This window comes from Lepidochelys kempii, chromosome 8 (genome assembly GCF_965140285.1).
Source record: "Lepidochelys kempii isolate rLepKem1 chromosome 8, rLepKem1.hap1, whole genome shotgun sequence".
Classification (NCBI taxonomy): Eukaryota; Metazoa; Chordata; order Testudines; family Cheloniidae; genus Lepidochelys; species Lepidochelys kempii.
This window is the reverse complement of record NC_136387.1, coordinates 71,970,956-71,995,667: the sequence shown is the minus strand read 5'-3', so window position 1 is coordinate 71,995,667 and position 24,712 is coordinate 71,970,956. Positions and strand designations below refer to the sequence as shown.

The window sequence follows — 24,712 nt, the reverse complement described above, 5'->3', positions numbered from 1 at the left end:
GGTCAGGGTGGGTAGTGACATGGAAATATGTGTCTTGGAGGTCGAGGGTTGAAAACCAATCTCCTTGCTCCAGCGTCAGAATTATCATTGGGAGAGTAACCATCCGGAATTTCTGTTTCTTGACAAACTTGTTTGAACGTTGAAGATCAAGATAGGACATCAACCACTGTTTTTCTTTTCCGTCAAGAAATAGTGGGAGTAAAATCCTTTCCATCTGTGTTGAGGGGGTACCTCCTCTATTGCTCCAAGATGTATGAGGTGTTGTACCTCCTGACGGAGCAATTATTCATGAGAGGAGTCCCTGAAGAGGAATGGGATGGGAGGGTGGGTGGGATGTAAGGAGAGGAAGGGGATGGCCTAACCTGATCTGATAATTTCCAGGATCCATTTGTCCATAGTGATGGTTTTCTAGTTGGCCAGGAATGGACACAAACTGTGTCCAAAGAAATGGTTGGTGGGAGTTGGTGCTGGAGAGGGTGCGAGGTTTTCTATATCCTCGACCAAGACTTCAAATTTGGGTTAGGAGGGTGGGTCGCCGTTGTTTGCGGAGGGTGATGTCATTGGTTCCTGGGTCTATGTCGTTGTTGTTGTGTATCATATTGTCTTAAAAGTGGATATTGCGCAAAGGTATGGTAACACAGTCATTGGCATGGCTGATATCTATATTGTCTTTTCTTTGAGGCAGGTGTTTGGATGCCTAAGGATTGGAGTGTGGCATGTGAGTCCTTCATGGAGTGAAGGATCTCATTGGTTGTAGAGGTGAAGAGCTTATCTCCATCAAAGGGGAGATCTTTGACAGTATTCTGTATCTCCTTTTGAAAGGAGGAAGAAGCAAACCCTGAGGCCCACCGCATGATGACGGCTGTGGCTGTGGATCTGACAACTGCGTCCGCAACATCGAGGGCAGCTTGAAGAGCTGTCCAGGAGATCAGTTGGCCCTTGGATAACACTGCTTTAAACTGTTGTTGTTTATCCTCTGACACATCATCAACAAATTGCATTACTTTAGCATAATTTTTGTGGTCATATTTTGCTAAGAGCGCCGCATAGTTTGCTACTCTAAATTGCAAAGTGGAAGAATAACACACTTAGCGGCCGAAGGAGTCCAATCTCTTGTTATCTTTGTCAGATGGGGTGGATTGGAAGTGTTGGGATTTATTTTTCTGGTTGGCCATGTCAACCACTAGCGAATTAGGTGAGGGGTGCATAAATAGAAACTCAGAACCCTTAGATGGGACAAAATATTTGCGGTCCAGTCTCTTGCTAGTGGGCGTTATTGTGGCTGGAGTCTGCCAAATAGTTTTAGCAGGTTCCATAATGGCCCCATTGATTGGTAGGGCTATTTTGGAGGAGATTGTAGCTTGCAAGATGTCGGTAAGCTCATGGTGTGTTTCAGGTGTCTCCTCCAGGGTAATCTTCAGCTCCTCCACTACTCTTTTAAACAACTCTTGAAAGTGAGTGAGCTCATCAATAGTGGGAGGAATGGTGGGGGTACCATGGCATCTTGTGGTAGTATCACTGTAGAGGAGGTGTGCAGGGTAGTGTCCTCTGTAGGGGTGGCGGCCACTTCAGGTCTTATCTGGGTTTCAGTGTAAGCTGGCAGTGGGGAGCCCGCGGAGTACCTGAGTGTATTGTGGTGTAGGCCCATGGACCCCAGCGTGGCGATTGCCCTGGTGGGCGGGCATAGGTGGTCCCATCCAGGGATTGCCATACTAGTGAGGATAGCCATGAGGATATGGAGAATGTGCTTTAATGCGTCTCCCAGGTAACTGAACGCATGGAGAATACTCGAGAGGAAAACATCTGTTCATCGTATTCCTCTTCCTCCTCCTCATCGGAGAGGCTTGATGTAGTAGGAGAGTATTGAAGGTAGGGTGCTGAAGGTCTCGGTGATACACTAGTGCCGAGGAGACTCAGGGGAGTGGGACACCCTTAATTTTTCTGGCTGTAAAAACTGAGGTGGAGCTGACTGACCAGGGGCTTGTGCCGGTGTAGATGGCAGAGGCAGAGCCTGCTGGGGCATCTGCTGATGCACTGAAGGGTGTCCCGGGGGTGCATGCTGCCTCAGAGGAGTAGGTGCCCCTGAGGTAGGCATTGTAAGGGAGGCTGGAGACCTCAGAAGGCTCGGTTCCGAGAGCGTCAGCTGCAAAAGCGATTCCGCATGATCAAAGGACGGTGCCACGGCCACTGCTTGTGTTCTCGGCACCATAGCAGCAATTGGCACCATAGTGACAGAGGTGGCCGAAGGAGAGCAGAAAGAGGTGGGCAACTGAAAGCCCTGAGCCTCGACACCAGGTAGTGGGGCAGCCGACTCACGGTCAGTCCTGAGGTGCCTGCCGAGTTAAAGGTACTGAGCCGCGGAGCGGCAGTTACCGGAGACAGGAGAGCCGGTTTTAACTTATTCCCCGAGGAGCGGTCCCTGAGTGGGGAGGAAGCTGGCCTTTTTTTGCTTTGGCTTTGCCTCTGGAGAGTGTCACAGAGGTTTGATGGCCAGGGTCAGATGCAGATCTGAGAGAGTTTTCCTGGAGGAGCATTGTAAGTCTGAGCTCCCTGTCTTTGGGGGTCCATGCTTTCAGTTTGGCACTGTGGGTGCATTTTGGGGGTACATGAGACTCTCCCAAACAGCATACACACTGCGAATGACCATACGAGATGGGGATGGCATCCTTACAGGAGGTGCATCTCTTGAAGCCTGGGAAGCCAGGCATGTCCGTAACCACTGAGGTGTTTTTTTTTCTTTTTTTTGACAAATAAATGTAACAGCTGATATATCTTGCCTAAATGATACCTCTAATGACGAAACACTACCTAAATAAAATGAGAAACAAACCAACTCGCTAATCTCAAAGAGCACTGCTGAACTCCATCTCTAGCCAGGGGCGGTAGAGAAGGAACTGAGAAGCCCGGGCTGCGCACGCGCTATTCTAACACTGACAGCTCGAGAGGCAAGCACAGCGCATGCACAGCCCATGGGGGTACCGCTGTAGAAATCTCCGATCAAAGGTGCTGGGATGCACCTTGACCTGAAGTGCAGCACCCACAGGGACATCTCTCGAAGGAGAATTGCAGGTTATAGTTGCTTTACAACTTCATAGAATTTATGGCTAAAAGGGATCATGAGACAATCTAGATCACCTAGTGTGACCTCCATTAAATTCTGCTCAGTTCAGAGATAACTGAACTATGTTCAGACAGATAACTTGGGTTAGACTAAATTATTTCAGTCCTTGTTTTTCCTGAGAAATCAATAAAATTCTAAAAGATATTTTGGTTGAAATAATTAATAGATTTGTTTAATCTTAGCTCCAGATACATGACATTTTTTCCCCTGGGAATAAGTAATGTAATATTTATGTCCTTTATGAAATGCACGTACAAAATTCAGATGTGGACTCCAATATTCTGTGGACATCAGTGAGAGATCTATGAATGTAGAACAGTTCATCACAGTTAAAATATGACATGAGAATCAGAGAAGAGAATTTTTTCATTGAGATTTGTATTAACTGCATACAAGAATGCCCATTTCAGATTCTGGGCATCCATGACAAACTCTTAAAAGTAAAACTCATACATAATAGAGTCATCAATTGACCTACCAAAAGCACTACCCCTCGCAGCAACTAAATATAATAATAATTCCCATCAAGAAAACCCCCACCAGAATTCCAGCATCACCCTTTTCCAAACTCCATGAGAACTAAGGAAAAAAGAGGAACCTTGCAGCATGTTCTGAAGGTTAACATGCTCAGGTTGTTATGGACCAAAGTGAAGGAATACGAACTCTGAAGGTGTGGGGCCATCTGGTAAATTCCCTCCAGCAGCTCCCCTCTCTTTTGCACCACTGGAACTTTAGCACTGTGCATCCACTGACCACAACTGTGGCGGCAAGGAGAAAGATGGTCTCTTAGATAAGCAGGCTATTTAGGGCTTTCTAGGTAAAACTAAAATAAAACCACAAAATCAATCCGGAAACCAGTAGGAGGCCAGTGCAGATCAGAGAACATTGCTTCAATATGCTCACAAACTGATACACTGCTTAACAAGTAGGCCAGCAGATTCTGCACCAGCTGCAGTTCCTGGATAGATTTAAGAAGTCACTCCCATTAGTAGTCTAATCTTGAAATAACAAATATATAGATGACTGTTGTCAGGTCCGCATCCAAAAGAAATAGATGCAGTCTTCTGGCTGTGAGAAGCTGAAAAAGCCATCCTAGCTGAGGCTGCTGCCTGATCTTCTAATAGCAGCGGGGAGTCTAATTACATCCCTAGATTGTGAACCTCATTCACAACTGATTGACACACACCCTCAGTCAAAGGGGCTGATCTTTCTTGTGACATACCCTCTAGACATTTCTCTCAACTAACCAGCATCACCTCTGTCATGTTTGGATTGGCATTTCACCCAGCTTGCTGTCTTCTATGCCCGTGTCTTCCCCAAACACTGAATAATGCAAGGACTGTTCCAGCTGAATCAGCTGAGAGGTATGAAGATGAGTTTTGGCACATTGAACACATTTCAAACCATGTCTCTTTACTTATTCCTTCTAATTCCCACATACATCCCTTAAGAAGGGTGACAAGATGGAACCCCACAGCAGGGCACACCCAAAGAAAAGAAGCAGTTACCCAATACACATCTGAGAACGCCAATTTGCTGACATAAGTTTCTCTGTCTATGCTATTTAAAGATGAGGTATAGTTAAGAAAGGAGACAGGTGAGGCACTTTGCACTGGGAGAAAATTTGTTAATTGGTACTTGGGAAATTTTTTGCTTTCAATCTAAACAATTTAAGTGCATAAACGATATAATGATGAGCACTTAATAACTGCTTGCAAAACTATGAATAATTTTAGCAATGGTTTCTAGAGAAATTAGGAGTTACTGCACATTTTGTAGAAGCAGCAATTCAGCTACAAAATAACTTTTTGTTGTTATTCAAAGACACTGATGTTGCAGTTGGGTTTTGTTTCTTAGACTGAAAAATAATATATTAACTATATTACATGAATTACCAGCTTCATCTTTCTCAGCCTTCCCATGAATTATTAAATCATGGTTCATTCTAGAATATGCCAAACGCTCCTTTTGAAAGATGCAAAAAAGGAACAATTATCCTCTTAACACTTATTCTGTCTTCAGAAAGTGAAATGCATGAGCAACACCTCCATTTGGTGCCACACTAGAGAAAATGAAAGTAAATACGATGATTGCAATGTGCGCTTTCAGTTTCTGTAGTCTGATGGCAAACTGGCAGAGTGAGCTCTGGCATTCTACTATCAAAGATTTAAAAAATAGTTTCTTATACACATGAAGGAACACTTCCTGTGAAAAATTAAGAAAAAATGCTTTTGAAATTGGGGATGGGATAAAATTTGACTTACCACTATTAACAAACCATCCAAGGTGAAGGGCTTCTCACACAGGAAAGAAACCAGTAGAACTGAGTGAAGATTTTTGGCGGCGGGGGGATTCATATTCAAATACACTGAAAAATGTCATGAATTCATGTTGATTTTGCTTAATTGTTTTGGTTGGAAGAAAAAAAAACTTACAAAAAATTCCCCCAAAATGAAAGTGTTTGTTTTGACATTTTCAAAACAAAATATTATGATTTTTCAATTTGAAACAACTTTTTGTTTGGAAATTTCCTTTTTTTAAAAAAAAAATATAAAAATAATTGCTCTAAGTTGAAATGAAACATTTTGTTTGTTTGTTTCAAATGAAATGTTTTGTTCAATCCAAATTAATAATTTGACAAACATTCAAAAATATAATTTTCAGTTCAGCCCAGAATTAAATTTATATTTTGTATTTGCCAGTGAACCATGTCTTGAAACCAGTTCTCATCATGCGCTACACTAAGGATTGTTTAAAATATACAGTTCACAATTTTGAGAAGAAATAAAATATATAATATTTTTAAAGGATTTTTGATTTAAAGGAGTTATCAACTTTTATTGCCTGCTGGTGTGCCCTTATCAGGACCCTTCGGATTTAGCAAAGAATTGACCCTCTCTCTGATTTTATGCAAAGAATCAGACAATCTAATTCAAGTATCATCCTCTACTGTGCAAAAACTGACAAAAGAGGAAAACTACATGTGTCATCTCCTCAAAGGAAATGAGTTGCTGACCTCATGAATTAGCTGTGTAGAGCCCCGAGGATGGATGGATAGGTCCATGGGAATTCTGCTATTATTCTATGAGTTTGCTCAAATATTTTTCCAAGGAAAAAATTATACAGTATTCCACAGTTTTGCAAGGGAAGCTTGCAATACAGAGCCACAGCACTAGTTGCGCATATTCAGGGAAAGAGAAGTAACAGTCACAGAATGGAAGGCGTTCCAATGACACAATCCCTTACAATAAAAACGTTAGGGTCTTCTCCAGCCTGATTATTACACTTTATTACCTGATTATTATCTTTTTTGCCAGGTGATAGGTAACATATAACTCATGGTTTTGACTGAAGAAAATTCAATAGTTTCACCAGCCATGTTAATTTCTGAATTTGTTCTATTACTCTATGATACATAGTGAAGATAAACCACTCCACTCTTCCAGAAAGGGGAATTATTCGTATGAATTATTATATACTGTGTATATGCAAAAATGAATAGATGAGGACCTTCAAGATCATATTTCATAGCTGTGACTATGAAATGATTACTAGGCATGCTAAATTTTACTAAATACAAATAATTATTCTGAAGAAATTATATATCTTTTTAAAATTTAATTTAGAATGTTTGGGTTTTCTACATTTAGTCCCATGATGCCTATGAAGGGTTTTGTTTGTTTATTTTTTGCTAATACATAAGAGTAAATTAAATCTGCATTAGGGCTCAATCTTGCATGATGCCAAGGCCCTGGTATAGCAAAGCACTTAAGCATGTGCTTAACTTTAAGTATGTCAGTACGCCCATTTATTTTATTGGGACTCACAGGCTTAAATGATTTTCTGAATTGGGGGCTTCAACTCAGCATGTACATTTCAGCCCGCAAGAAGTTACCTATTGATTTCCATGGGCTTTGGATCAGGCCAAATAAAGCACTGTATAAGCAAAATCAGGCAGGTTTGCCATAGCACTTTAACTAGAATTTTGAAAAGTAGTTTTTTTCTAAAATAAAGAATATTGTAATTCTAAATACAGAATAATACTAAAATCTCATCAGAAGGCTGTTAGGGTGGAATATGGACTGTTTCAGTAACCATACTATATTTATGCATAGCTCATACGCATGAGCGATGAGCTTGAAAATCATATCATTTTGTAAAAAACAGTAGTAAGACATGTTCTTATTCTAACAATGCAATACCAATGTTCAAATGTCTATTTAAATGATTTAGTTTTACTCTAATGGTTGGCCCTCCACAACATTTTATTATAATACATTGCACAGAATGTGAATAACCTTGCGTAAGTAACTGCGGTATATTTTTGCATCTATTTTGATTCTTAACTAACATTGTTTTAAGGAAGTCTAATAAATGTGCACACTGTACATTGTTATATATAAACTTACACACTGGATAAAACATGAAAACAGCAAACGACTAATATTTCTTAAAAGTAAAAAAGCCTTGTTTTGTTTAGAGCTTCCAGAGTTTAGATACATTTCTTAATTTGCCCACTGCCATATAGCTGTAGAAGGCTAACAAAACCCTCAGTGTTCACATGACAACTCTCGTTGACAACCCTTGTTCAAATGCATCCTTATTCTGTCATCTACTGGCAGTGTGCTTTCTAGTCATGTTCTCTGCCAGTCCTTACCAGTTTGCCAATTACACAAGCTGCTTCCCAGACATCAGACAAAAATTCCACAAGACTGCTGTGCAAGCGTACCCTAATTAACCATCAGCTTAATTAGACAATTTACTGTGTAATTAGCAGGCAATTAGTCAACACCTCTCAGATCTTATTGACTGCTGTGACAGCCTTCCCTACTCTGCACATTCCAATACACAACCACCACCATGTTTCTAGCACTCTCAAACACCTGTACAACAGAGTTCTGGACAAAAAGAAGTGAATAATATTACGTAACTAGAGAAAAAATCAATATGTAGCTTGTCCATTTATTGAACTGTTTACCAGCTTGAATTTTTTAGTACTAGACGGCCACCTGCTGAAATAAAAAACTGGGAAAACATTGTTATGTTTTTTTTACTTATAGCATGCTTTAGTGTGATAATTTCATGTAAAACCCTTTATAGTGCATTAAATTATAGCAGAAGCCAGACAAACAGAGGCATTGGCAGTAATTTATAGAAAAAAATACATAGTAAAATGTACTTGCACAATTTACTACAGATTAAGTATACAATATAGAGTTACAGTGAAAATTTCTTGGTAGATGGTATCTAAATATGTAGCTAAGTTAGTTTTGTACCTACTGTTTTATGTTTACTTATTTATGTTTTATATTTATACTCTGAATTGCAAGACTGTACTTTGTAGTTAGATTAACTTTGTGATATAAAAAGTCAGACAATAGATATGTACTGGGGCATAACACAATGATATCAGTATAAGTAATATGGATATAAATGGAACAAAAATGACAAGGTGTTACACATATGAATCTAAAGTTGTATGTCCTTATATTGTAACATCTGAGAAATTTTATATGATAGTGTAATTAAACACAATCAAAATGCACATGCTAAAGCATCATTAAGATTGTTTTTTCCTTCTTCTATGGATTATAAATTGTATTTTGATATGACTATAGTATTTTGGATGAGTGCTGTGAACCTGGGGTAAGGGGTATACATATTTACACGTGCAAATCCCACACAAATGGACTGTGTGATAGACTCCAGAATCCATGACCACATTATATTAATATTTTGATAAAATATAATGAAAGTTGCAAATCAGAATTGAAGATTGGTGGGAAGTGTTGTTTAGAATGAACTAACACAATACTTTACTTTAGCTATAGTTATTTTAACATAAACAGTGCTTCAGGTATTTAAAAATATGGGACTTCATTTTGCTCTTCCATTAATGACAATCAGGAGTAAAACCACCAATGTCAGTATCAGGTGTGCCAGCAAAGAATGTAGAAGAGCAAGGGCTTGATTTTCCTGTGCCTTACACTGATATGATTTAACTGACTTGAACTAAATTAGTTTTTACACCAATTTTGTTGACGTCAGGGCAAGCTTGTCTCCATGAGGACATTCAGAAAAATTAATCTGAATTAGCTGAAGATCTGAATTAAAAGTGAATTAGTTAAACAGTATTAAACCCCTACATGGACACTCTCATTCAGAATTAAAGTGGCCTTAATTTGCTTTAGCCTAATTCATTTGGGAAATTACTCAAGAGTTAAGAGGAAAGACATAAATTTGCAGAAAAGCACCTAGTCTACACACACAAACTGCACTGACTTCAATAAAATCGGTGTGAAAACTGATTGAGTTAAATCACTGCAAACCACTGTGTGGACACACACATCGTTTTAAAACGAGTTACATCAGTTTAGCTTATGCCTGTAAATTTACCAGTGCAAACTGAATCAATACACCAGGTTTACTTTGAGTTCAGTGTACCCACACAGGATTTTGAACCACTGTGAATAAATCAGTTTAAAACCACAGCTTTAGCTAAACTGGCACAATATTCCAACAGGCATGATCTGCTCCACTGTGTGGAATGTACTGTGCATTCAATTAGGGGGCACATGTTTTCTCTCCATAATACATCTGATTGGATGGGCAAGGAAGTTCTCAGACTGCCCATGGGTATGGTAGTCTCAAAGTGGCTGGATGAAACAAGGAAAATTTGGGTAGCAGAGTTTGCAGAAGAGACTATGGCTAACAGCAACATCTAGGCCATCTCCTTTGTCGCACAACTCAATTATTTTTCCTTCTTTTCTGTGGTCAGCAGAGAGAGTAAAGCTGTAGGAGGTTAAATATTGTTAAAAAAACAGAAGCAATAGGCAAGACGAGAAGAGAAGGGAAGCAACAGACCAGAAGAGAGTGAAGAAAAAAATATGGCAGGGAAAGAAAAATAATTCAATCAAAATGAGACCAATACTTTTACATTACAAATCATTTTTAAATTAAGTTTAGTGCAAAAATGATACAAAGTAAAAATACAATGTTAGTCCATAGCCATGTAAACACTTATACAATTGCTTAACTTTAAGTCAATGGAACTACTCATTTGTCTAAAGTTAAGCAAGTGCATAAGCATTTGCAGGATAGGTGACTTGATATAGACATGAAAATGTGGATATGTACAAACAATGGAAAAAGTACCCTAAACAAACTGGTGAAAAAGCAGGGTGCACACAATGATTAAAAAAAAAGTTTGGTGAAAACTTCCATATCTTGTAAGGGCCATATAAATCCTGGCTAAAACTACAGACCTCAAGGGTTCTGATAAAAGGCAGAATGGTTACTCCAAAAGCAAAAGCTTGAATGAATTGTGATATGAAAAACTCTACATGTCAATATAGACAGAGAAACAAAAAATAGTTCAACAAAATGCTGAACTTTTGTAAGAAAATGAAAATAAAAAAGATATGTCAATTTCAGAAATGAGCCCTGTCAATTTCTAACATATGTAGAGCCCCTATTTTTAACTGAAATCCTTTGTTATAGAATATTATTTCTGATTTTGTCAAGAGTGCTGTAAGTCTCCTTAGAGGATATGAATTTACTGTAGCTGATCAACTGTGATCTGCAAAATTTAATATAAGTATGTTACACATTTGTGTTTTTCAAGATACTGGACTTAGGGTGACCAGATATCCTGATATTAGGGGCTTTGTCTTATATAGGCAACTATACCTGCTGCTCCTCCCACCCCACCCCCCCAAAAAAAGAAAAAAAAGAAAAGTGTCCTTAGTTTTCCCCACTTGTTATCTGGTCACCTTAACTGTGCCTGATATTCAGAAGCGCTGAACACTCCAAATTAAGTCAACAGGAGCTGCGGGTGCTCAGCACTTCTGTAAATCAGACCTACTGTAACCATTTTAGAAAAAAATGTGGCATACATTGGAGGAAGAATCAGTTATTTTATACAAAAGTAATACAAGACTATACAGCTTGTTTAGTTTGAGATGATTTGCAAAAAAGGAAGTTGCTGGGAAATGCTTGGGACTTTTAACCAAGATTTCGCTAACTGTAAAGATTTACATGTGTTCTTAATGCCACTGAATTATTAAATCGCATCTTTATTGAACATTTTCCATGTCAGACAGTCATATATTATGTAGGACAGATCGCAGCATTGTTACTCACATGAAACTCCTACTGAAGTCATTGGGAGTATTTAGAATAGGTATCTGGCAGGATTGGACCCTATGCATTGATGACGTATTTAACAGCACATTCAATACTAGATTCTCATAACAATGGTTTTATAGAGATGTATTTCCATGGACTTCACGAGAGTAGCTCCTGATTTGCACCAGTGTAAGTGAGAGCAGAATCAGTCTCATTCAAATGTATGAACTCTTCTATTAGAATGTAGTATGATTTCTAAGCTGCCAAAAGTTTTCAAGATTGAAGTTTAAAGGCCAAAGTTTTAGACTTTGTGTAAGTGAATAAAACTCTGTTGAATCTGGCCCATTGGCCTTCACCACTGATTAAATGAAAGAAAATACATAACCTAAAAAACATTATTCAAAACTAAATTATCCAGGAAAATGTTCACTACTTTTAAAAATATACACAGCTTGCCACTGATAGTCAGTTTTGCTTGAAGCCTTGAGGAGGTCATCTTCATGCCAGGCATTTGGGCTTTTTGGTTCAAAACCCGCGAAAAAGAAAAATGTGCTCAAAATGCACAGGGCTGAGGGACTGAATCTTCAGTCCCAATTTACAGTAACCAGCACACAGGGTTAGGCTGCTACTTCAGGTTCAGGGGGCGGGGGGAGAAGAGAAAGGCGAACAGGTTATGCAGCCTGGCATCCCACTCCTTGTAGGAATCTGGGCTTGTGGAGCTATGATGTGTGCAGATTCACTGACCATAACCCTGTCATGCCACATCCCACTCTGTGTTCCATTGCAGAGTTGTCATGGAGTTGTGCATCTTCCTGTGGGAATAGCAGAGCTCCTCTCTGTGGGTTTTGTGCTTTGGGTTTTGTGCTCTGGGCATCCCATTGTCCAGCAGTTGGAAAAATATTACAAAATCACCAGGATGTGGCTATTTGTGTTCCTAAAACTGTAAATGCCACCATGAGAAATCCATTCTACAAACGGGGATTTTTCTTTTCTTTAAAAGACTTCTGAATTCTGCTTTTTTTACAAACATATTCCACCATCTTCAGTACTTCAAAATGGTAGACAATATAATCTGACTCATTAATGGCAAAAATTATCCTTACAAATATGGGGCTATACTCACCCCCCTTCCACTGACTTCAAAGATAGGATCAATACTTACACCTGCTCAGGGAGGAAGACTTCAGTGGAGTTATACCAGGGATGAATTTAGGTTCCCCCTCCCTCTTAAGTACCCAATACACTAAATATTCACAGATAGATTCCCTGGTCCCTCTACATCCATTGTGCTGCTGAAAGTATGCATGATACAGGCTACATCCTCTTACATCCCAATGGGTCTAGAGGTGACCTAGCTGGCCTTTATGCCATGCCCCAGCAACCCCTGGTGTAAGGGGGTAGGGGGGAGAGGGTGTGGCACTAGTCGGAATGCAGAGCATTCTGGCATTCCTCAGCTGGCACTATGATCTTTGCAGCAGTTAAGTTGTCAGAGTTGAGAACAGCCTCTAACATGCTTTAAAAAGTTACTGTAAACTCTGCCAGGGCTGGGCTAAAGCTAGGCACAGCAGAGAATTTGGCCCTTAAACTGATTGTACCAGGAAAATGAGGTACTGAAAGATTATGCGAAAGACTTTTTTTCTGCCTTTTGCTCAGATTTTCAGCATGAATGCCTTCTCTTTGTAACTGAGTAACACTTCTCTATTTAAATATACAAGTTAAATAGACTCTTTTTGACATAGTGGGTTTTTTAATAATAACTGCATATTATTTTATGTCCCCAGGATAATTTTTACTTCATTTGTTAGTCTTTGATATACTTTAAACATCTAAATCTAAATATCAGTCAGTCAGCCATAGAATGCGATATTTCTCATTGCAACTCTTCTCAAATTCACAGTTTATATTTTCAGAATCAGTAGAGCATTTGTAAAACAATAAATAATTCAAGTCACAGGCAACCTGCATGTGCTAAGAAATCCTGTAAAATGCTTTTTTTTTGTTCAAGAATGTAGTTAATAAAAGTTGCTCTTGATGTTATTTAGTAGAAAGGCAAACCATCTTTTTTATATTTGACATTAACAATCTGATCATTTGTCTCCCCAAAGAAAGCCCATACAGGCCACACAATAAAGAATAGTAATATTTCTGTTTACTGAGATATCAACTGGCATTTCACAGCAAGTCAATGGTCTATCTTCGCTACAGCATATTAGACCTCAATCTGGCATCTACAAATGTCAGGAGCATATAAAAAAATTATAGGATGAAAATCAAAAGCAAGTTCTAAATTCCTAAAAAAGGAAACACAGTTCACCTAAACATATTTGCTGTAGAAATCAATGCAATATTCAGCTGTCAATCTAGAAAAACAACGAGGGAGTGATGCTGTCAGTAGGACAGGATAATAAAATTTCAAGCAGATGTTCAGGCAGGGCTCTAATTCTTGCTGAACTCCCTTGGTAAGCATTTAATTTCTTTATCATATGCAAGCTAGGTAAATTGTACTTCATTAAAACTGTATTGTGAAATATTAATATTTCATATTATAGCAAAACTCCACAGAATAACCTTTGTCATATTAAGAACTTCAGAATTTCAAATGTCAAGGTTCTGCATTTTAATACATCTTAAATAGTTTTCTGGCTTGGCACCATATATATAACTACTTTAATCTAAAGGATTGTGTTGTAATATCATTCAAATATATATATATATATATATAAAACACAGGTTCACTTCAGTGAAATACTAATGGTATGGAAAACAATATGTCACTGTAACACAATTTTACCATCTATAATTATAGAGGTAAATGGAGTACAAATGTACACACACTCAACTAGCTGAAGCATGAATCAGTGTGTTGTAATAACAGCATGCAGAAATGTAGTACTTTTGGGTCAAATTAATGCACAATATACAACATCCTTCATTTAGATATGGTTTGTGAAAATATAGTGTAGAATTTATTACTATGTATTGTACAGATATAAATTGAGGAGCAAATACTTTCTTGCAATATAATGTTTTAGTTGAAATTTAATTCACTTTTAATCATTAGTCTGTTTTTAAAACTGGCAATGCAACCTGCAGCATACAAATTAAAAAAATAGTGGAGGTTCAGAATGAAGTTAGTCTACACATTTATTTCTGCTGGTACCACTCATAAAGGCAACTGCTTCTAGGTTATTGAAAGCAACAGCATCACAAATCAATGCATGTCACAACAGAGTAAAGACAGATGTCGCCGATTAATCAGAATTAAATTTTTACAAGTGAAGGAAGCATCTAAAAATCAAAGCAAACATTCTGCCATTCCACTTCTGTTTTTTTCTCTTGCTCCTTTAGTTATACAGTGAAGTGAGGAAACCACAACTGAATCCATAGTTTTAAAAGATTACAAATTTTGATACAAATTCTTCAATAGAATATATTAAAAATGAACTCTAACGTAGAAACAGCAGCAGATGTCTCAAATTTTCATTTTAAAAAAATTAATTAAAGAACAGTCTTGTATAAATTTTCTGACTATAGATTTTGAGTTAAGAAAAATTCCATTTCTATGTATGGTGCAATATCCAGATAGAAAAAACAAACAAATTCCAATATATCATTTTAAGAATTATCACCAGATGATACTCTTTTTAATTAAGCTAAGAGATTTCTCCCATTGCAGGTAGCTATCTGCTTTTCAGAAATGGTTCTGAAAGTAGTAATGATTGGTCTATGAATATAGGTAAACATATTTTAAATAGGTTTACTAGTAACTGAATTCTTTTTGTGGACTTTATTTTATCTTATCCTTCCCTCCACCTTTTTCCTTTAATTTCTTACCAACCAAATTTATACATAGTAACTTCGAAGCACAGAAGCTCTGAATAAGACAAAAATAGTATTTCAGCAATACCTCAGGGAAGGAAGGAAGTTGGGGGGAAAGAGAGGAGAATGACCGCCCAGCACTGAAAGCAGGGGGGCCGTTGTCCAGGCCCGCTGAGGAAGACAGTAGTGCTTTATGGGGGTGGGGGGAGAACAAGGTCAGAAACTGCGGCAAAGAGGTGGTGTTGGTCAGCTTTGAAGCACTGACTCACCCCCTTGGAACGTAAGGGTGGAAGGCTTTAAAGGTGCAAGCTTGGGCGTTGGCAACCCCTTTCTCCACGCAGCAGGCAAGGCAGCACTCACCCTCCCTCCTCTTGAGGTGTGATTATCTGGTGGGTATGAACCAGCAGTGCAAGTAGGCTGGAAACACACAGCAGCAGCCCGGCCAGAGGAGAGGGCTGGGGGTTCTGCTCCTTTCCCCGCTGGGAGGGGCAGCAGGGAAAGGAGCAGAATGTCAGCAGCTCCTCCGACAGCTGTACTCCCCCGCCCCCCCCCCCCCGGCTCACCTCCCCCAGCCCTGTCTCCCCAGGTAACATGGGAGGGATGTGGAGAGGGGACTGGAAGAGCATGGGGGCCCCAGGCTGGGGGGGGCAGTGAGGAGTCACATGGAGGGTCAAGTAGGGAGGTCATGTGCACCCCTTAGCTGGTGCATCCCCTTCTCCCCCCATACCGGTAAGACATGGGTTTTACTTGTACCACTGGTTTGAACCTGCTAGGGGCATTGTGCTAGACGCTCCTTTTTAGCGGGGCTGGGAAGGAATTTTTTCCCTCACCCCCATATTGGCTTCAGTGGTGTGGGGGTTTTTTCACCTTCCCTACAGCAGGTGTTAGGGAACACCTATTATGGTGAGCACAAAAGGTGGTAGGCTATATGTCACAACTTATTTGGTGAATGTGGGGTGGATGTCCAGTGCAGATAAAAGACTTTAAAAGGAGATGCTGATTAAAGGAACGGAAATGGTGTGGGGTTTGGGGCTCCTATAGTTGAACTCCCCATTTCTTATAGCCCACCTTACCCCTCCTACGAGGGTGGGGGGTGGATGGTAAGGTCCCAGCAATGGATTTGCTGGAGGGACCTGAATGGAAAAAAGAGGGGGAGCCGGTGGAATCTCTCCACCCCAGGGTAATTACAAGATAAACAGGGTTTACCTGCACTGTACACTTTTATCTGCTGGGCAGTCCCAGACAGCTAATAATAAAGTTGCGGCCTGATTAAATCCATATCAAGTGTGTCCTGTCCTTCTTTAGGTATAGCTGGACAAGGAAGAGAGTGTGCTTAAAGGTGCATATTTGTTCTCTGCTGTTTTCCTTGCCCAGTGAGAATCTCCTTTAGAATTAGTGATCCCTGTTTCTTTAAAAGATCAGAGCTACTTGATATTAATTAGTACAGATATCCACAGATATACTGTACTTTGATTTTGTAAACTTAAAATCCACAAATTTTACATTTATATACATATATTTATATATCACAATCCAATAATTTATAATTAACATCTGTTTTACACTGTAACAACACGTACATTCTAAAATATTTACCATAGCATGTATTTAAGCACATAAATGTTCTGAGAGAATTTCAGATATGACTTACATTAGATCTTCTGTATGGTACAATTATAATGCAGTACTGCAGAAGAAAACATCTAATGATACACATAGGGCTGAATCCTACACATCACAAACAGAAGGTCCTAGGCATAGTGGAACTACTGTGGCTCTGCTGCATGGGGGGTGAGGCAGTGTTTGGGGAGAGACCTAATGCTACACGACATGGAGTAGTGCTGCAGCTCTCTGTGGCACATGGGGTACTGTAGGGGAGAGGCAAGAGCAGTTCTGGGTTTGGAGGAACAGAAGCATCATCTGTGGCACCATGTCTGCAGATCTGCTGTCCAAAAATCCTTGGGTAAGAGGGGATACAGAAACCTAGGCTGGCTCCCACTGGTTGTAGGACTGGCTGCCCTGGTGTTCTCAAATGGAATTCTGGCCAAAAAAAAAATTTACACCCATTCTTCTGGGCTGCCCAAGACTTGGACAGTCACATTTATTGGTGCGACCTGTTTGGAGTGTCTGTCTACACTGGCCTTCTGCACAAAGTCAAACCGAAAGGAAAAAAGAAGCAGCACCCCATACTGGTGAGTTGATGTGCTGCTTGCAGAGGAAGTAAAGCTTAGGTAAATTGAGGCCCTTGCCTTCTAAGTGCTTCAAGTCTTCATCTTGGCTCATGTCTTCTCCCTCCTTCTGGGGCGAAGGCTTCAGATGCAACTGTACTCTTTTTCCATCTCTGTCTCTGTCACCCTGTTCTTCTCTCTGACTGCATTCCATGACAGTTGTCAACTTGGGAAACTCTATAGTTGGGCTGTGTGATTTCTTTACATATTCTTCCCTAGCTATTGGTCAGGGAATCTGCCTCACCTCGCCCATTTTTACTAAAGTACCAAAAGACACAACTGTCCTTTCCAGGTGCTGGCACACAGACTATATCTCTGATACAGGGGAAGTCACTGGCAGCCACATAACGCTGGAATTGCATTATATAGTCACTACTAAGAGGTACATAGATTTTGCAAGAGCGAACCATTTCTGCTGCCACAGAACTCTCATAGCCCCAGAGGCTATTTTATGCTTGGCTCTTGAGAGTGTGTCCAAACAATTGAACACCCATGGCTAGCTTGGGTCAGCTGACTCAGGCTCATGGGGCTCCGGCTGTGGGGCTGTAAAATTGCGGCGTAAATGTTCGTGCTCAAGCTGGAGCCCAAGCTGTGGGACTCTGCAAGACGGGAGGGTCCCAGAGCCTGGGCTCCAGCCCAAACCTGAATGTCTAAATGTGATGCCTTGCAGCCTGAGCCCCTCAAGCCTGAGTCAGTTGAGCAGGGCCAGTGGTGACTACGCCACGGGTCTTTTATTCCAGAGTTGATTTACCTTTACTGTATATAAAAATAAACATTATAGGGTTGAGCCTGCATAGGGCAGGTGCAGAGCATTGTATGTAAATGCCAGGTAAAGCTGATTTTATTTGCTTTCTGAAGATAATGCTTAAGCCCGTGTCTTCTTGGACATGCCAACACTCTGCCACTAGCCAACTCCCTATTACCCAGCATGTATAAGAGTAAGTAAATTGATGCACAAAGCCAAGTCTGAGTCTTCCACTCCATGCAGAGGACTAACACACAGTTTTACTTGTGCCCATACATAACCTCCACTTATCCTTGCCCTACAGGCCAAGAGTTTCCAGCTCCCTTCTGAGTATTGCACAGGATTTATATCAGTGTAATCAGAAGCTAACTAAACAGATCAAATACAATTGTACATTATACTGACCTATATTATTCCAGACTAAATTGTAATTATTTGTTCCAGTGTTAGACTGAGAATCTCTGTGCAATACTCATTGTTGAAATAAGAACTGTTGCACCTCACTGAACTTGTCTTCCTATTTGAAATATTTTTAGTATTTTAATAGTATTAATATTTTGTTGTTTACATAAACAGAAACAATTGCATTTCTTTTTGCACCTAACATCTCTGTATCTCAAAGCACATCATATACATTAAGGCTCAACACCTCTGGGAGGCGTTGTCAAGAGTATAATGGTATAAAAATCACGTCAGTCAGCTCTTGGGTGGGTCATGACAGTTGTTCTATAGAACACAGCAATGCTACTCCAGAGTTTAGGGCCAGAAATGAATAACACTATATCCAACTAAGACTCCCAGGAAAATTTACCTAGGCAGACTGTAATAATCCAAGTTTGAATGAGTCAAGGGCACTTTGCCCAACCTCCTTTTCTCTTATATTAAAATAATACCATAAAATAATAATGACTACTTTCAGAACCTTGGTTTTACTGAACATCTGATCTGAAAGACATCAAGCAAAAGCCTCACCTCTGGTAGCGCACTGACTACTGGAGCCCATGATAAGTCACTGGTTCAGTACTGACTCTGACAAAAGTGCCACGTAGTGAAAGGCCAACAATACTTCCTGTAACGTATATTCCTCCAAAGAAGCCTACCCAAATACTAACCTAGCTCAAACCTGCTTAACTTATGAGATCTGATATAGTCACAGTGCAAGGTAACATAGCTGTAGGCATATGTGATTAATAAACAATTCTCAGTTTTGGCTGGATCCTGCCATCAACTTAGACACTCAATTAACTGAAATTAACAGGGAGTTCTGTGCAAATACTGATGGCAGGGGATGCTTCAATTAAACCTCTTCCCTTAAAATGTTTCAATAAGAAAAATTTCTGCTTGTGTTGTACTCAATGGGACAGTTCTGGATTTCCATTACTTAGGTATAAATCCAGAGTAGCAATGACTTCTGTGGAGTTACCTCATCTTGGTTGTATGACTGAGATCAAATTTTGGCCACACATATTTTGTAAGAAGAAAAGGAGTACTTGTGGCACCTTAGAGACTAACCAATTTATTAGAGCATAAGCTTTCGTGAGCTACAGCTCACTTCCTCAGATGCATATCGTGGAAACTGCAGCAGGCTTTATATATACACAGAGAATATGAAACAATACCTCCTCCCACCCCACTGTCCTGCTGGTAATAGCTTATCTAAAGTGATCATCAGGTGGGCCATTTCCAGCACAAATCCAGGTTTTCTCGCCCTCCACCCCCCCACACAAATTCACTCTCCTGCTGGTGATAGCCCATCCAAAGTGACAACTCTTTACACAATGTGCATGACAATCAAGTTGGGCTATTTCCTGCACAAATCCAGGTTTTCTCACATCCCCCCCACCCCATACACACGCAAACTCACTCTCCTGCTGGTAATAGCTCACCAAAATGACCACTCTTCAAGTTTAAATCCAAGTTAAACCAGAACATCTGGGGGGGGGGTAGGGAAAAACAAGAGGAAACAGGCTACCTTGCATAAGAGTTGTCACTTTGGATGGGCTATCACCAGCAGGAGAGTGAATTTGTGTGGGGGGGTGGAGGGCGAGAAAACCTGGATTTGTGCTGGAAATGGCCCACCTGATGATCACTTTAGATAAGCTATTACCAGCAGGACAGTGGGGTGGGAGGAGGTATTGTTTCATATTCTCTGTGTATATATAAAGCCTGCTGCAGTTTCCACGATATGCATCTGAGGAAGTGAGCTGTAGCTCACGAAAGCTTATGCTCTAATAAATTGGTTAGTCTCTAAGGTGCCACAAGTACTCCTTTTCTTTTTGCGAATACAGACTAACACGGCTGTTACTCTGAAACCTGATATTTTGTAAGGACACTCTTGCTACTCCCTTTCTCTTCTCACTTTACACTCTCTCTGGATGATCTCATTTACTCATATTACTTCAATTACCATCTCTACAGAGATGCCTCACAAATTTGCCTCTTTCCTCTTGATAAGTCCCCATCCATCCAATTCTGCATCTCAGCTGCCTCATTGACATCTTCTCACTGCCACAGGAAACTTAACATGGCCAAAGCTGAGCTCCTTATGTTTCCTCCAAGCTCTCTTCAAGTCCATCCTATTATCTGTTGCTTTTCAACACCACAATCATGCTCCATATTACTCAGACCTGCAACTTGGGGTTCATCTTTGACTCCTCCCTCTTCGTTTCCCCACACAGTCAAGCCATGTACAAAACTTGTTGCCTCTTCCTCCAAAACATTTCTAAGATTTGTATTTTTCTTTCAGTGTTTACAGTTAAAATTCTTGCTCAGTCCCTCAGTTTCTCATTTTGATTGCTACAACCTCCTCCTTCTCTTAGCCTAACACCCATTGAACCCACTGCCAATATGTACAAAATACTGCCATTAAGATAATCTTCCTTGGCCATCACTCTGACCTCATCTTACACTAGCTTCTGCTCTCCTACTGCTTCATATTCAAGCTTCTTGTCCTTGCATTCCAGGCCTTCAGTAAAGCCTTGCTCTTCCCTATCTTTCTGTCCTGTCTTATATTGCTACCATTCCTAAACTCCCCTAGTGATTCCAACATCTACATAGATACCTAAATCCATTGCTCACACAGTAATTTCTTTGACTGCATCCTGATAGCTCTTACATGTGGAAAGGTCTTTGTGAGCTGTTCAATTCAAATCCTGCCTGAAAACCTATTTCCATTATGATTCCTAAAAGGAACTACCTGACTAGTAATGGAAAGGCTGGGGGTTAAGTGGGGATAGTCTATATGTATTATCAGCAAAATAGAAACAAATTGTTATCAAACATTGTTTTATCAAAAGGAGGCCAACCTCCCCCTTGATTAAGCAATCAGAACCCTCTCCTGCTATACTTTGTCTATCTGTTCATTTTGTCTCTTTTAGACTGGGAATGCTTTGGAATGGAGGCTGTGCCTTGTTTGGAGTCTACAGCACGTAGCACTCGATGGGTACTGCCAGAAGCAAATAACTGAGTTAATAGTAGCCCTGGAAAAGTATGTAGAATATTAATAGAACCCTAAAAGCTTTTTAGCTGACTGGATCTAATACTTATTTATATTCTCAAAACATTTAGATCATGACTAGAACATACCATGAAATTACATACGCCTTAAAATATTTCCTTACCTTATCGAGAGAGAATGTTTTGGTCAGAGCAAATCCCCATCCTGCTTCAAATGCTCTTCGAATCATTGGGGAACTAGTAGTTGGAGTTGCACTGGCAAGACCGAAGGGATTTGGAAACTTCAGTCCAGCCACTTCTACACTGATGTCTACCAAATCAATAGGAGTATAGAAGAGAGGTAATTCTGGAGTAGTAGAAACTGCAGCACCATATAAAGACTGTAAAAACAAATATACAAATATTTTTGTCATCTGAATTTTATATGATTTCTTGTTAGCATGAGGGGAAAAAATCACTGATACACTTAAAATATTCTAATATTTATGCTTGCAGTGATGAAAACATTTAGCTGGCCATGGGCAAAAAGTCATACGTCAAACAACTTCATTTTAAAAGGGAACATGGTGTTGATGCTGAAATAATATTTCAGTGTATTACTCTGAAATAAATAAATAAATAAATAAATAAAATATTATTTTAAAATAAAATAACTTTGTTAAAACAACAGGTACAATGAAACATGCATACGTACAGTTTATCAAAGACACTCTGAGTTAATGTTCCAAGGCCATGGTTAATTGAGCCTTGTGAAGTCTAGACATTATAGTATTGACTAAAGGAACACCAAAGATAAGCAATGGGACTGAGCAACTGAGTTTTCTACTATAGACCACAATGCTGCAAAGATTTATGCCCCTTGAAGTTTAATTGAAGTCAGTGTAACAATTCACAGCCTGTGAATTAAATGTGAGCAAGTCTTTGCAGAATTGAGGCCTCAGTCTTACACCTACATTTATTTTCTTTCACAAGTAAAATCTTTGCTTCCCATCAATTTTAAAATAGATCTCTATTTTTTTTAAAAAAAACTGGTGCAAGTCTCATTTCTAGCAGCAACACATGATTTGCATTTTAATTATTAATGTTCTCATATTTTTAAACACTGCGGGAGAGAAGAGTTAATATACCATTTCCAAAACGACAACAAACATCAGTTAACACCCGATCAACCTCTGGGGCGGTGAGGGTACCTGGCATTCAATGCTGCAATCTATACTCATTGAAAGAGGTCCTCTTTAGAACCACTAGGACTATTCACATGAATAAGTGCTTCAATATTGGGATTAACTGTATCATACGACACAACTGTTGCTTAGATACACTAAAGAGGAAAGACTCCAGGAATCATAAAGAGTGAAAGTGTTTCACATGCAGTATCAATAAGCAACCTGTCATCACTGGCGGCAATATTCATCCAGGCGCCTACACACCATAAAAAAACAATGTGAATCAGCCATAACTGACAGTAGCACTGTAGTAAAGTACTACTCTATGTGAGTTTTGTAAGGATGTCAGAATCAGGCCCTAATTCTGGATTGGTAGCTAGAAACTGGACCAAAGAAGAGCAAACAATATAAATGTTGTAGCTATGTTTTCTAACAGTTTTAAAAATATCTCAGCCGGTTGATTTTTTTAAAAGAGAAAATATACATATGAATGCATGCGTCAATAAAAAAATTATAAGGCATTTTTGCACACGGACTCATTGCACATTTTATTCCCCAGAACTGACTCAATCAACCCTAACATAGCTGGCTTTTGACTATCAAGCAAATAATTTCCATTTACAAACGATAGAAATATTTGATTAGCCATAATCACTTTGAAGGTGTTGTTACAGTACAGCAATCCTTAAGAACTGACCAGATCAGTGGCTTTGCTTCACAATGCCTGGATCATTACAGGTGAGTTCTCTTGCTCTTAAGCATGGCAAACATAATGAGCAGGCAGCGGGCTCAGCCTTTGGAGAAGAAACACCCTAACGAGCTGGCAAATATAGGAGTTGCATGGATGGACACTGAGCAGAATCCTATCTAGTTCATGATGGATGGAATTACGGTCTGTGCCACAAACGGTATATCTACACTGCAATTAAAAACCCATGACTGGCTTATGCCAGTTAACTTGGGCTCATGATGCTGAGGCTAAGGGGTTATTTAATTGTCGTGTAGATGTTTGGGCTCAGGCTGTAGCCCAGGCTCTAGGACCCTGTGAGGTGGGAGGGTCCCAGAGCTCAGGCTGCAGCCTGAGACTGAATGTCTACCCTGCAATTAAACAGCCCTTTATCCTGAGTCCTGAAAGCCTGAATCAGCTGGCACAGGGCAGCTGCAGGCATCTAATTGCAGTGCAGACATAACCTAAGAACCTTGAACTTGAGTCAGTAAAGCCAAAGGGGAAAAAAAAGTGGAGGGGTTCTCAACTCCTTGAGAAGCACAAACACACAAAGAAATCTCTTATGTAAGGACGGAGCTGATACTCCAAGAACTCTGTAAAATCTTCCAACCCTTGAGTTGCTGCCCTTTGTTTTGTTTTTAAAGAGCTTATTTACTCCATTTTTCACTTATGCATGTTACTACAGGGCTGCGGCGGGGATGAGAACTACTATAGATTTTTCATGGGCTTTAATTAAAGAAAGTCTTGATGCAGAACCTCAAAATCTACTCGTGTCCTCCGAAATTTAAAGAGCTATATTCAAATCACCTGACCCTTTGTATTTTCCTCCCAGGTAGGGTCCAAATCCAGAAGTGGCATGACTCCTGGGGCAGACTCCTGGCTGGTGTAACACAACTGAAGTTAATGGAACTATGCCAACAGAAAATTTGGAGCTGTGGATGTTCTCTAAAATGGAAGAAATCACCTGAGAAAAGCTGATTTTGTTAGATTCCAGCCATTTGGGACCAAATTTCCCTGATGTAATGACCTTTTTCTGGGTAGTGCCCTTTACATTGCTAGCCATAACAAAGACAGCAAGAGTATGGGGGAAAATGAATTACTGAACTATTTCCTTCCATACAGGCCACTCAGTGCACTCAAGAGATTATACTCCCCAGAGCTCTGGGGTATGTCCACACTGCAATAAGAAGCCTGTGGCTGGCCTGTGCCAGCTGACTTGGTCTTGCAGGGCTCAGGCTAAGGGGCTGTTTAATTGCAGTGAAGGCTTTCGGGCGCGGGATGCAGCTCAAGCTCTGCCTGTGGACTGCTCAAGAACTGCTCAGT

The 24,712-nt window shown here is 39.9% G+C and overlaps 1 protein-coding gene across 3 annotated transcripts in view; it reads right to left on the bottom strand.

Moving 5' to 3' along the window:
* DPYD (dihydropyrimidine dehydrogenase) overlaps positions 1–24,712 on the bottom strand; it is a 542,988-nt gene that overhangs the window by 210,325 nt on the left and 307,951 nt on the right. For all 3 annotated transcript variants that reach the window (XM_073356962.2, XM_073356960.2, XM_073356961.2), the window contains one exon: positions 21,661–21,876. In XM_073356962.2, coding sequence (XP_073213063.1) covers positions 21,661–21,876 — 216 coding nt within the window. The remainder of the gene's footprint in view (positions 1–21,660; positions 21,877–24,712) is intronic.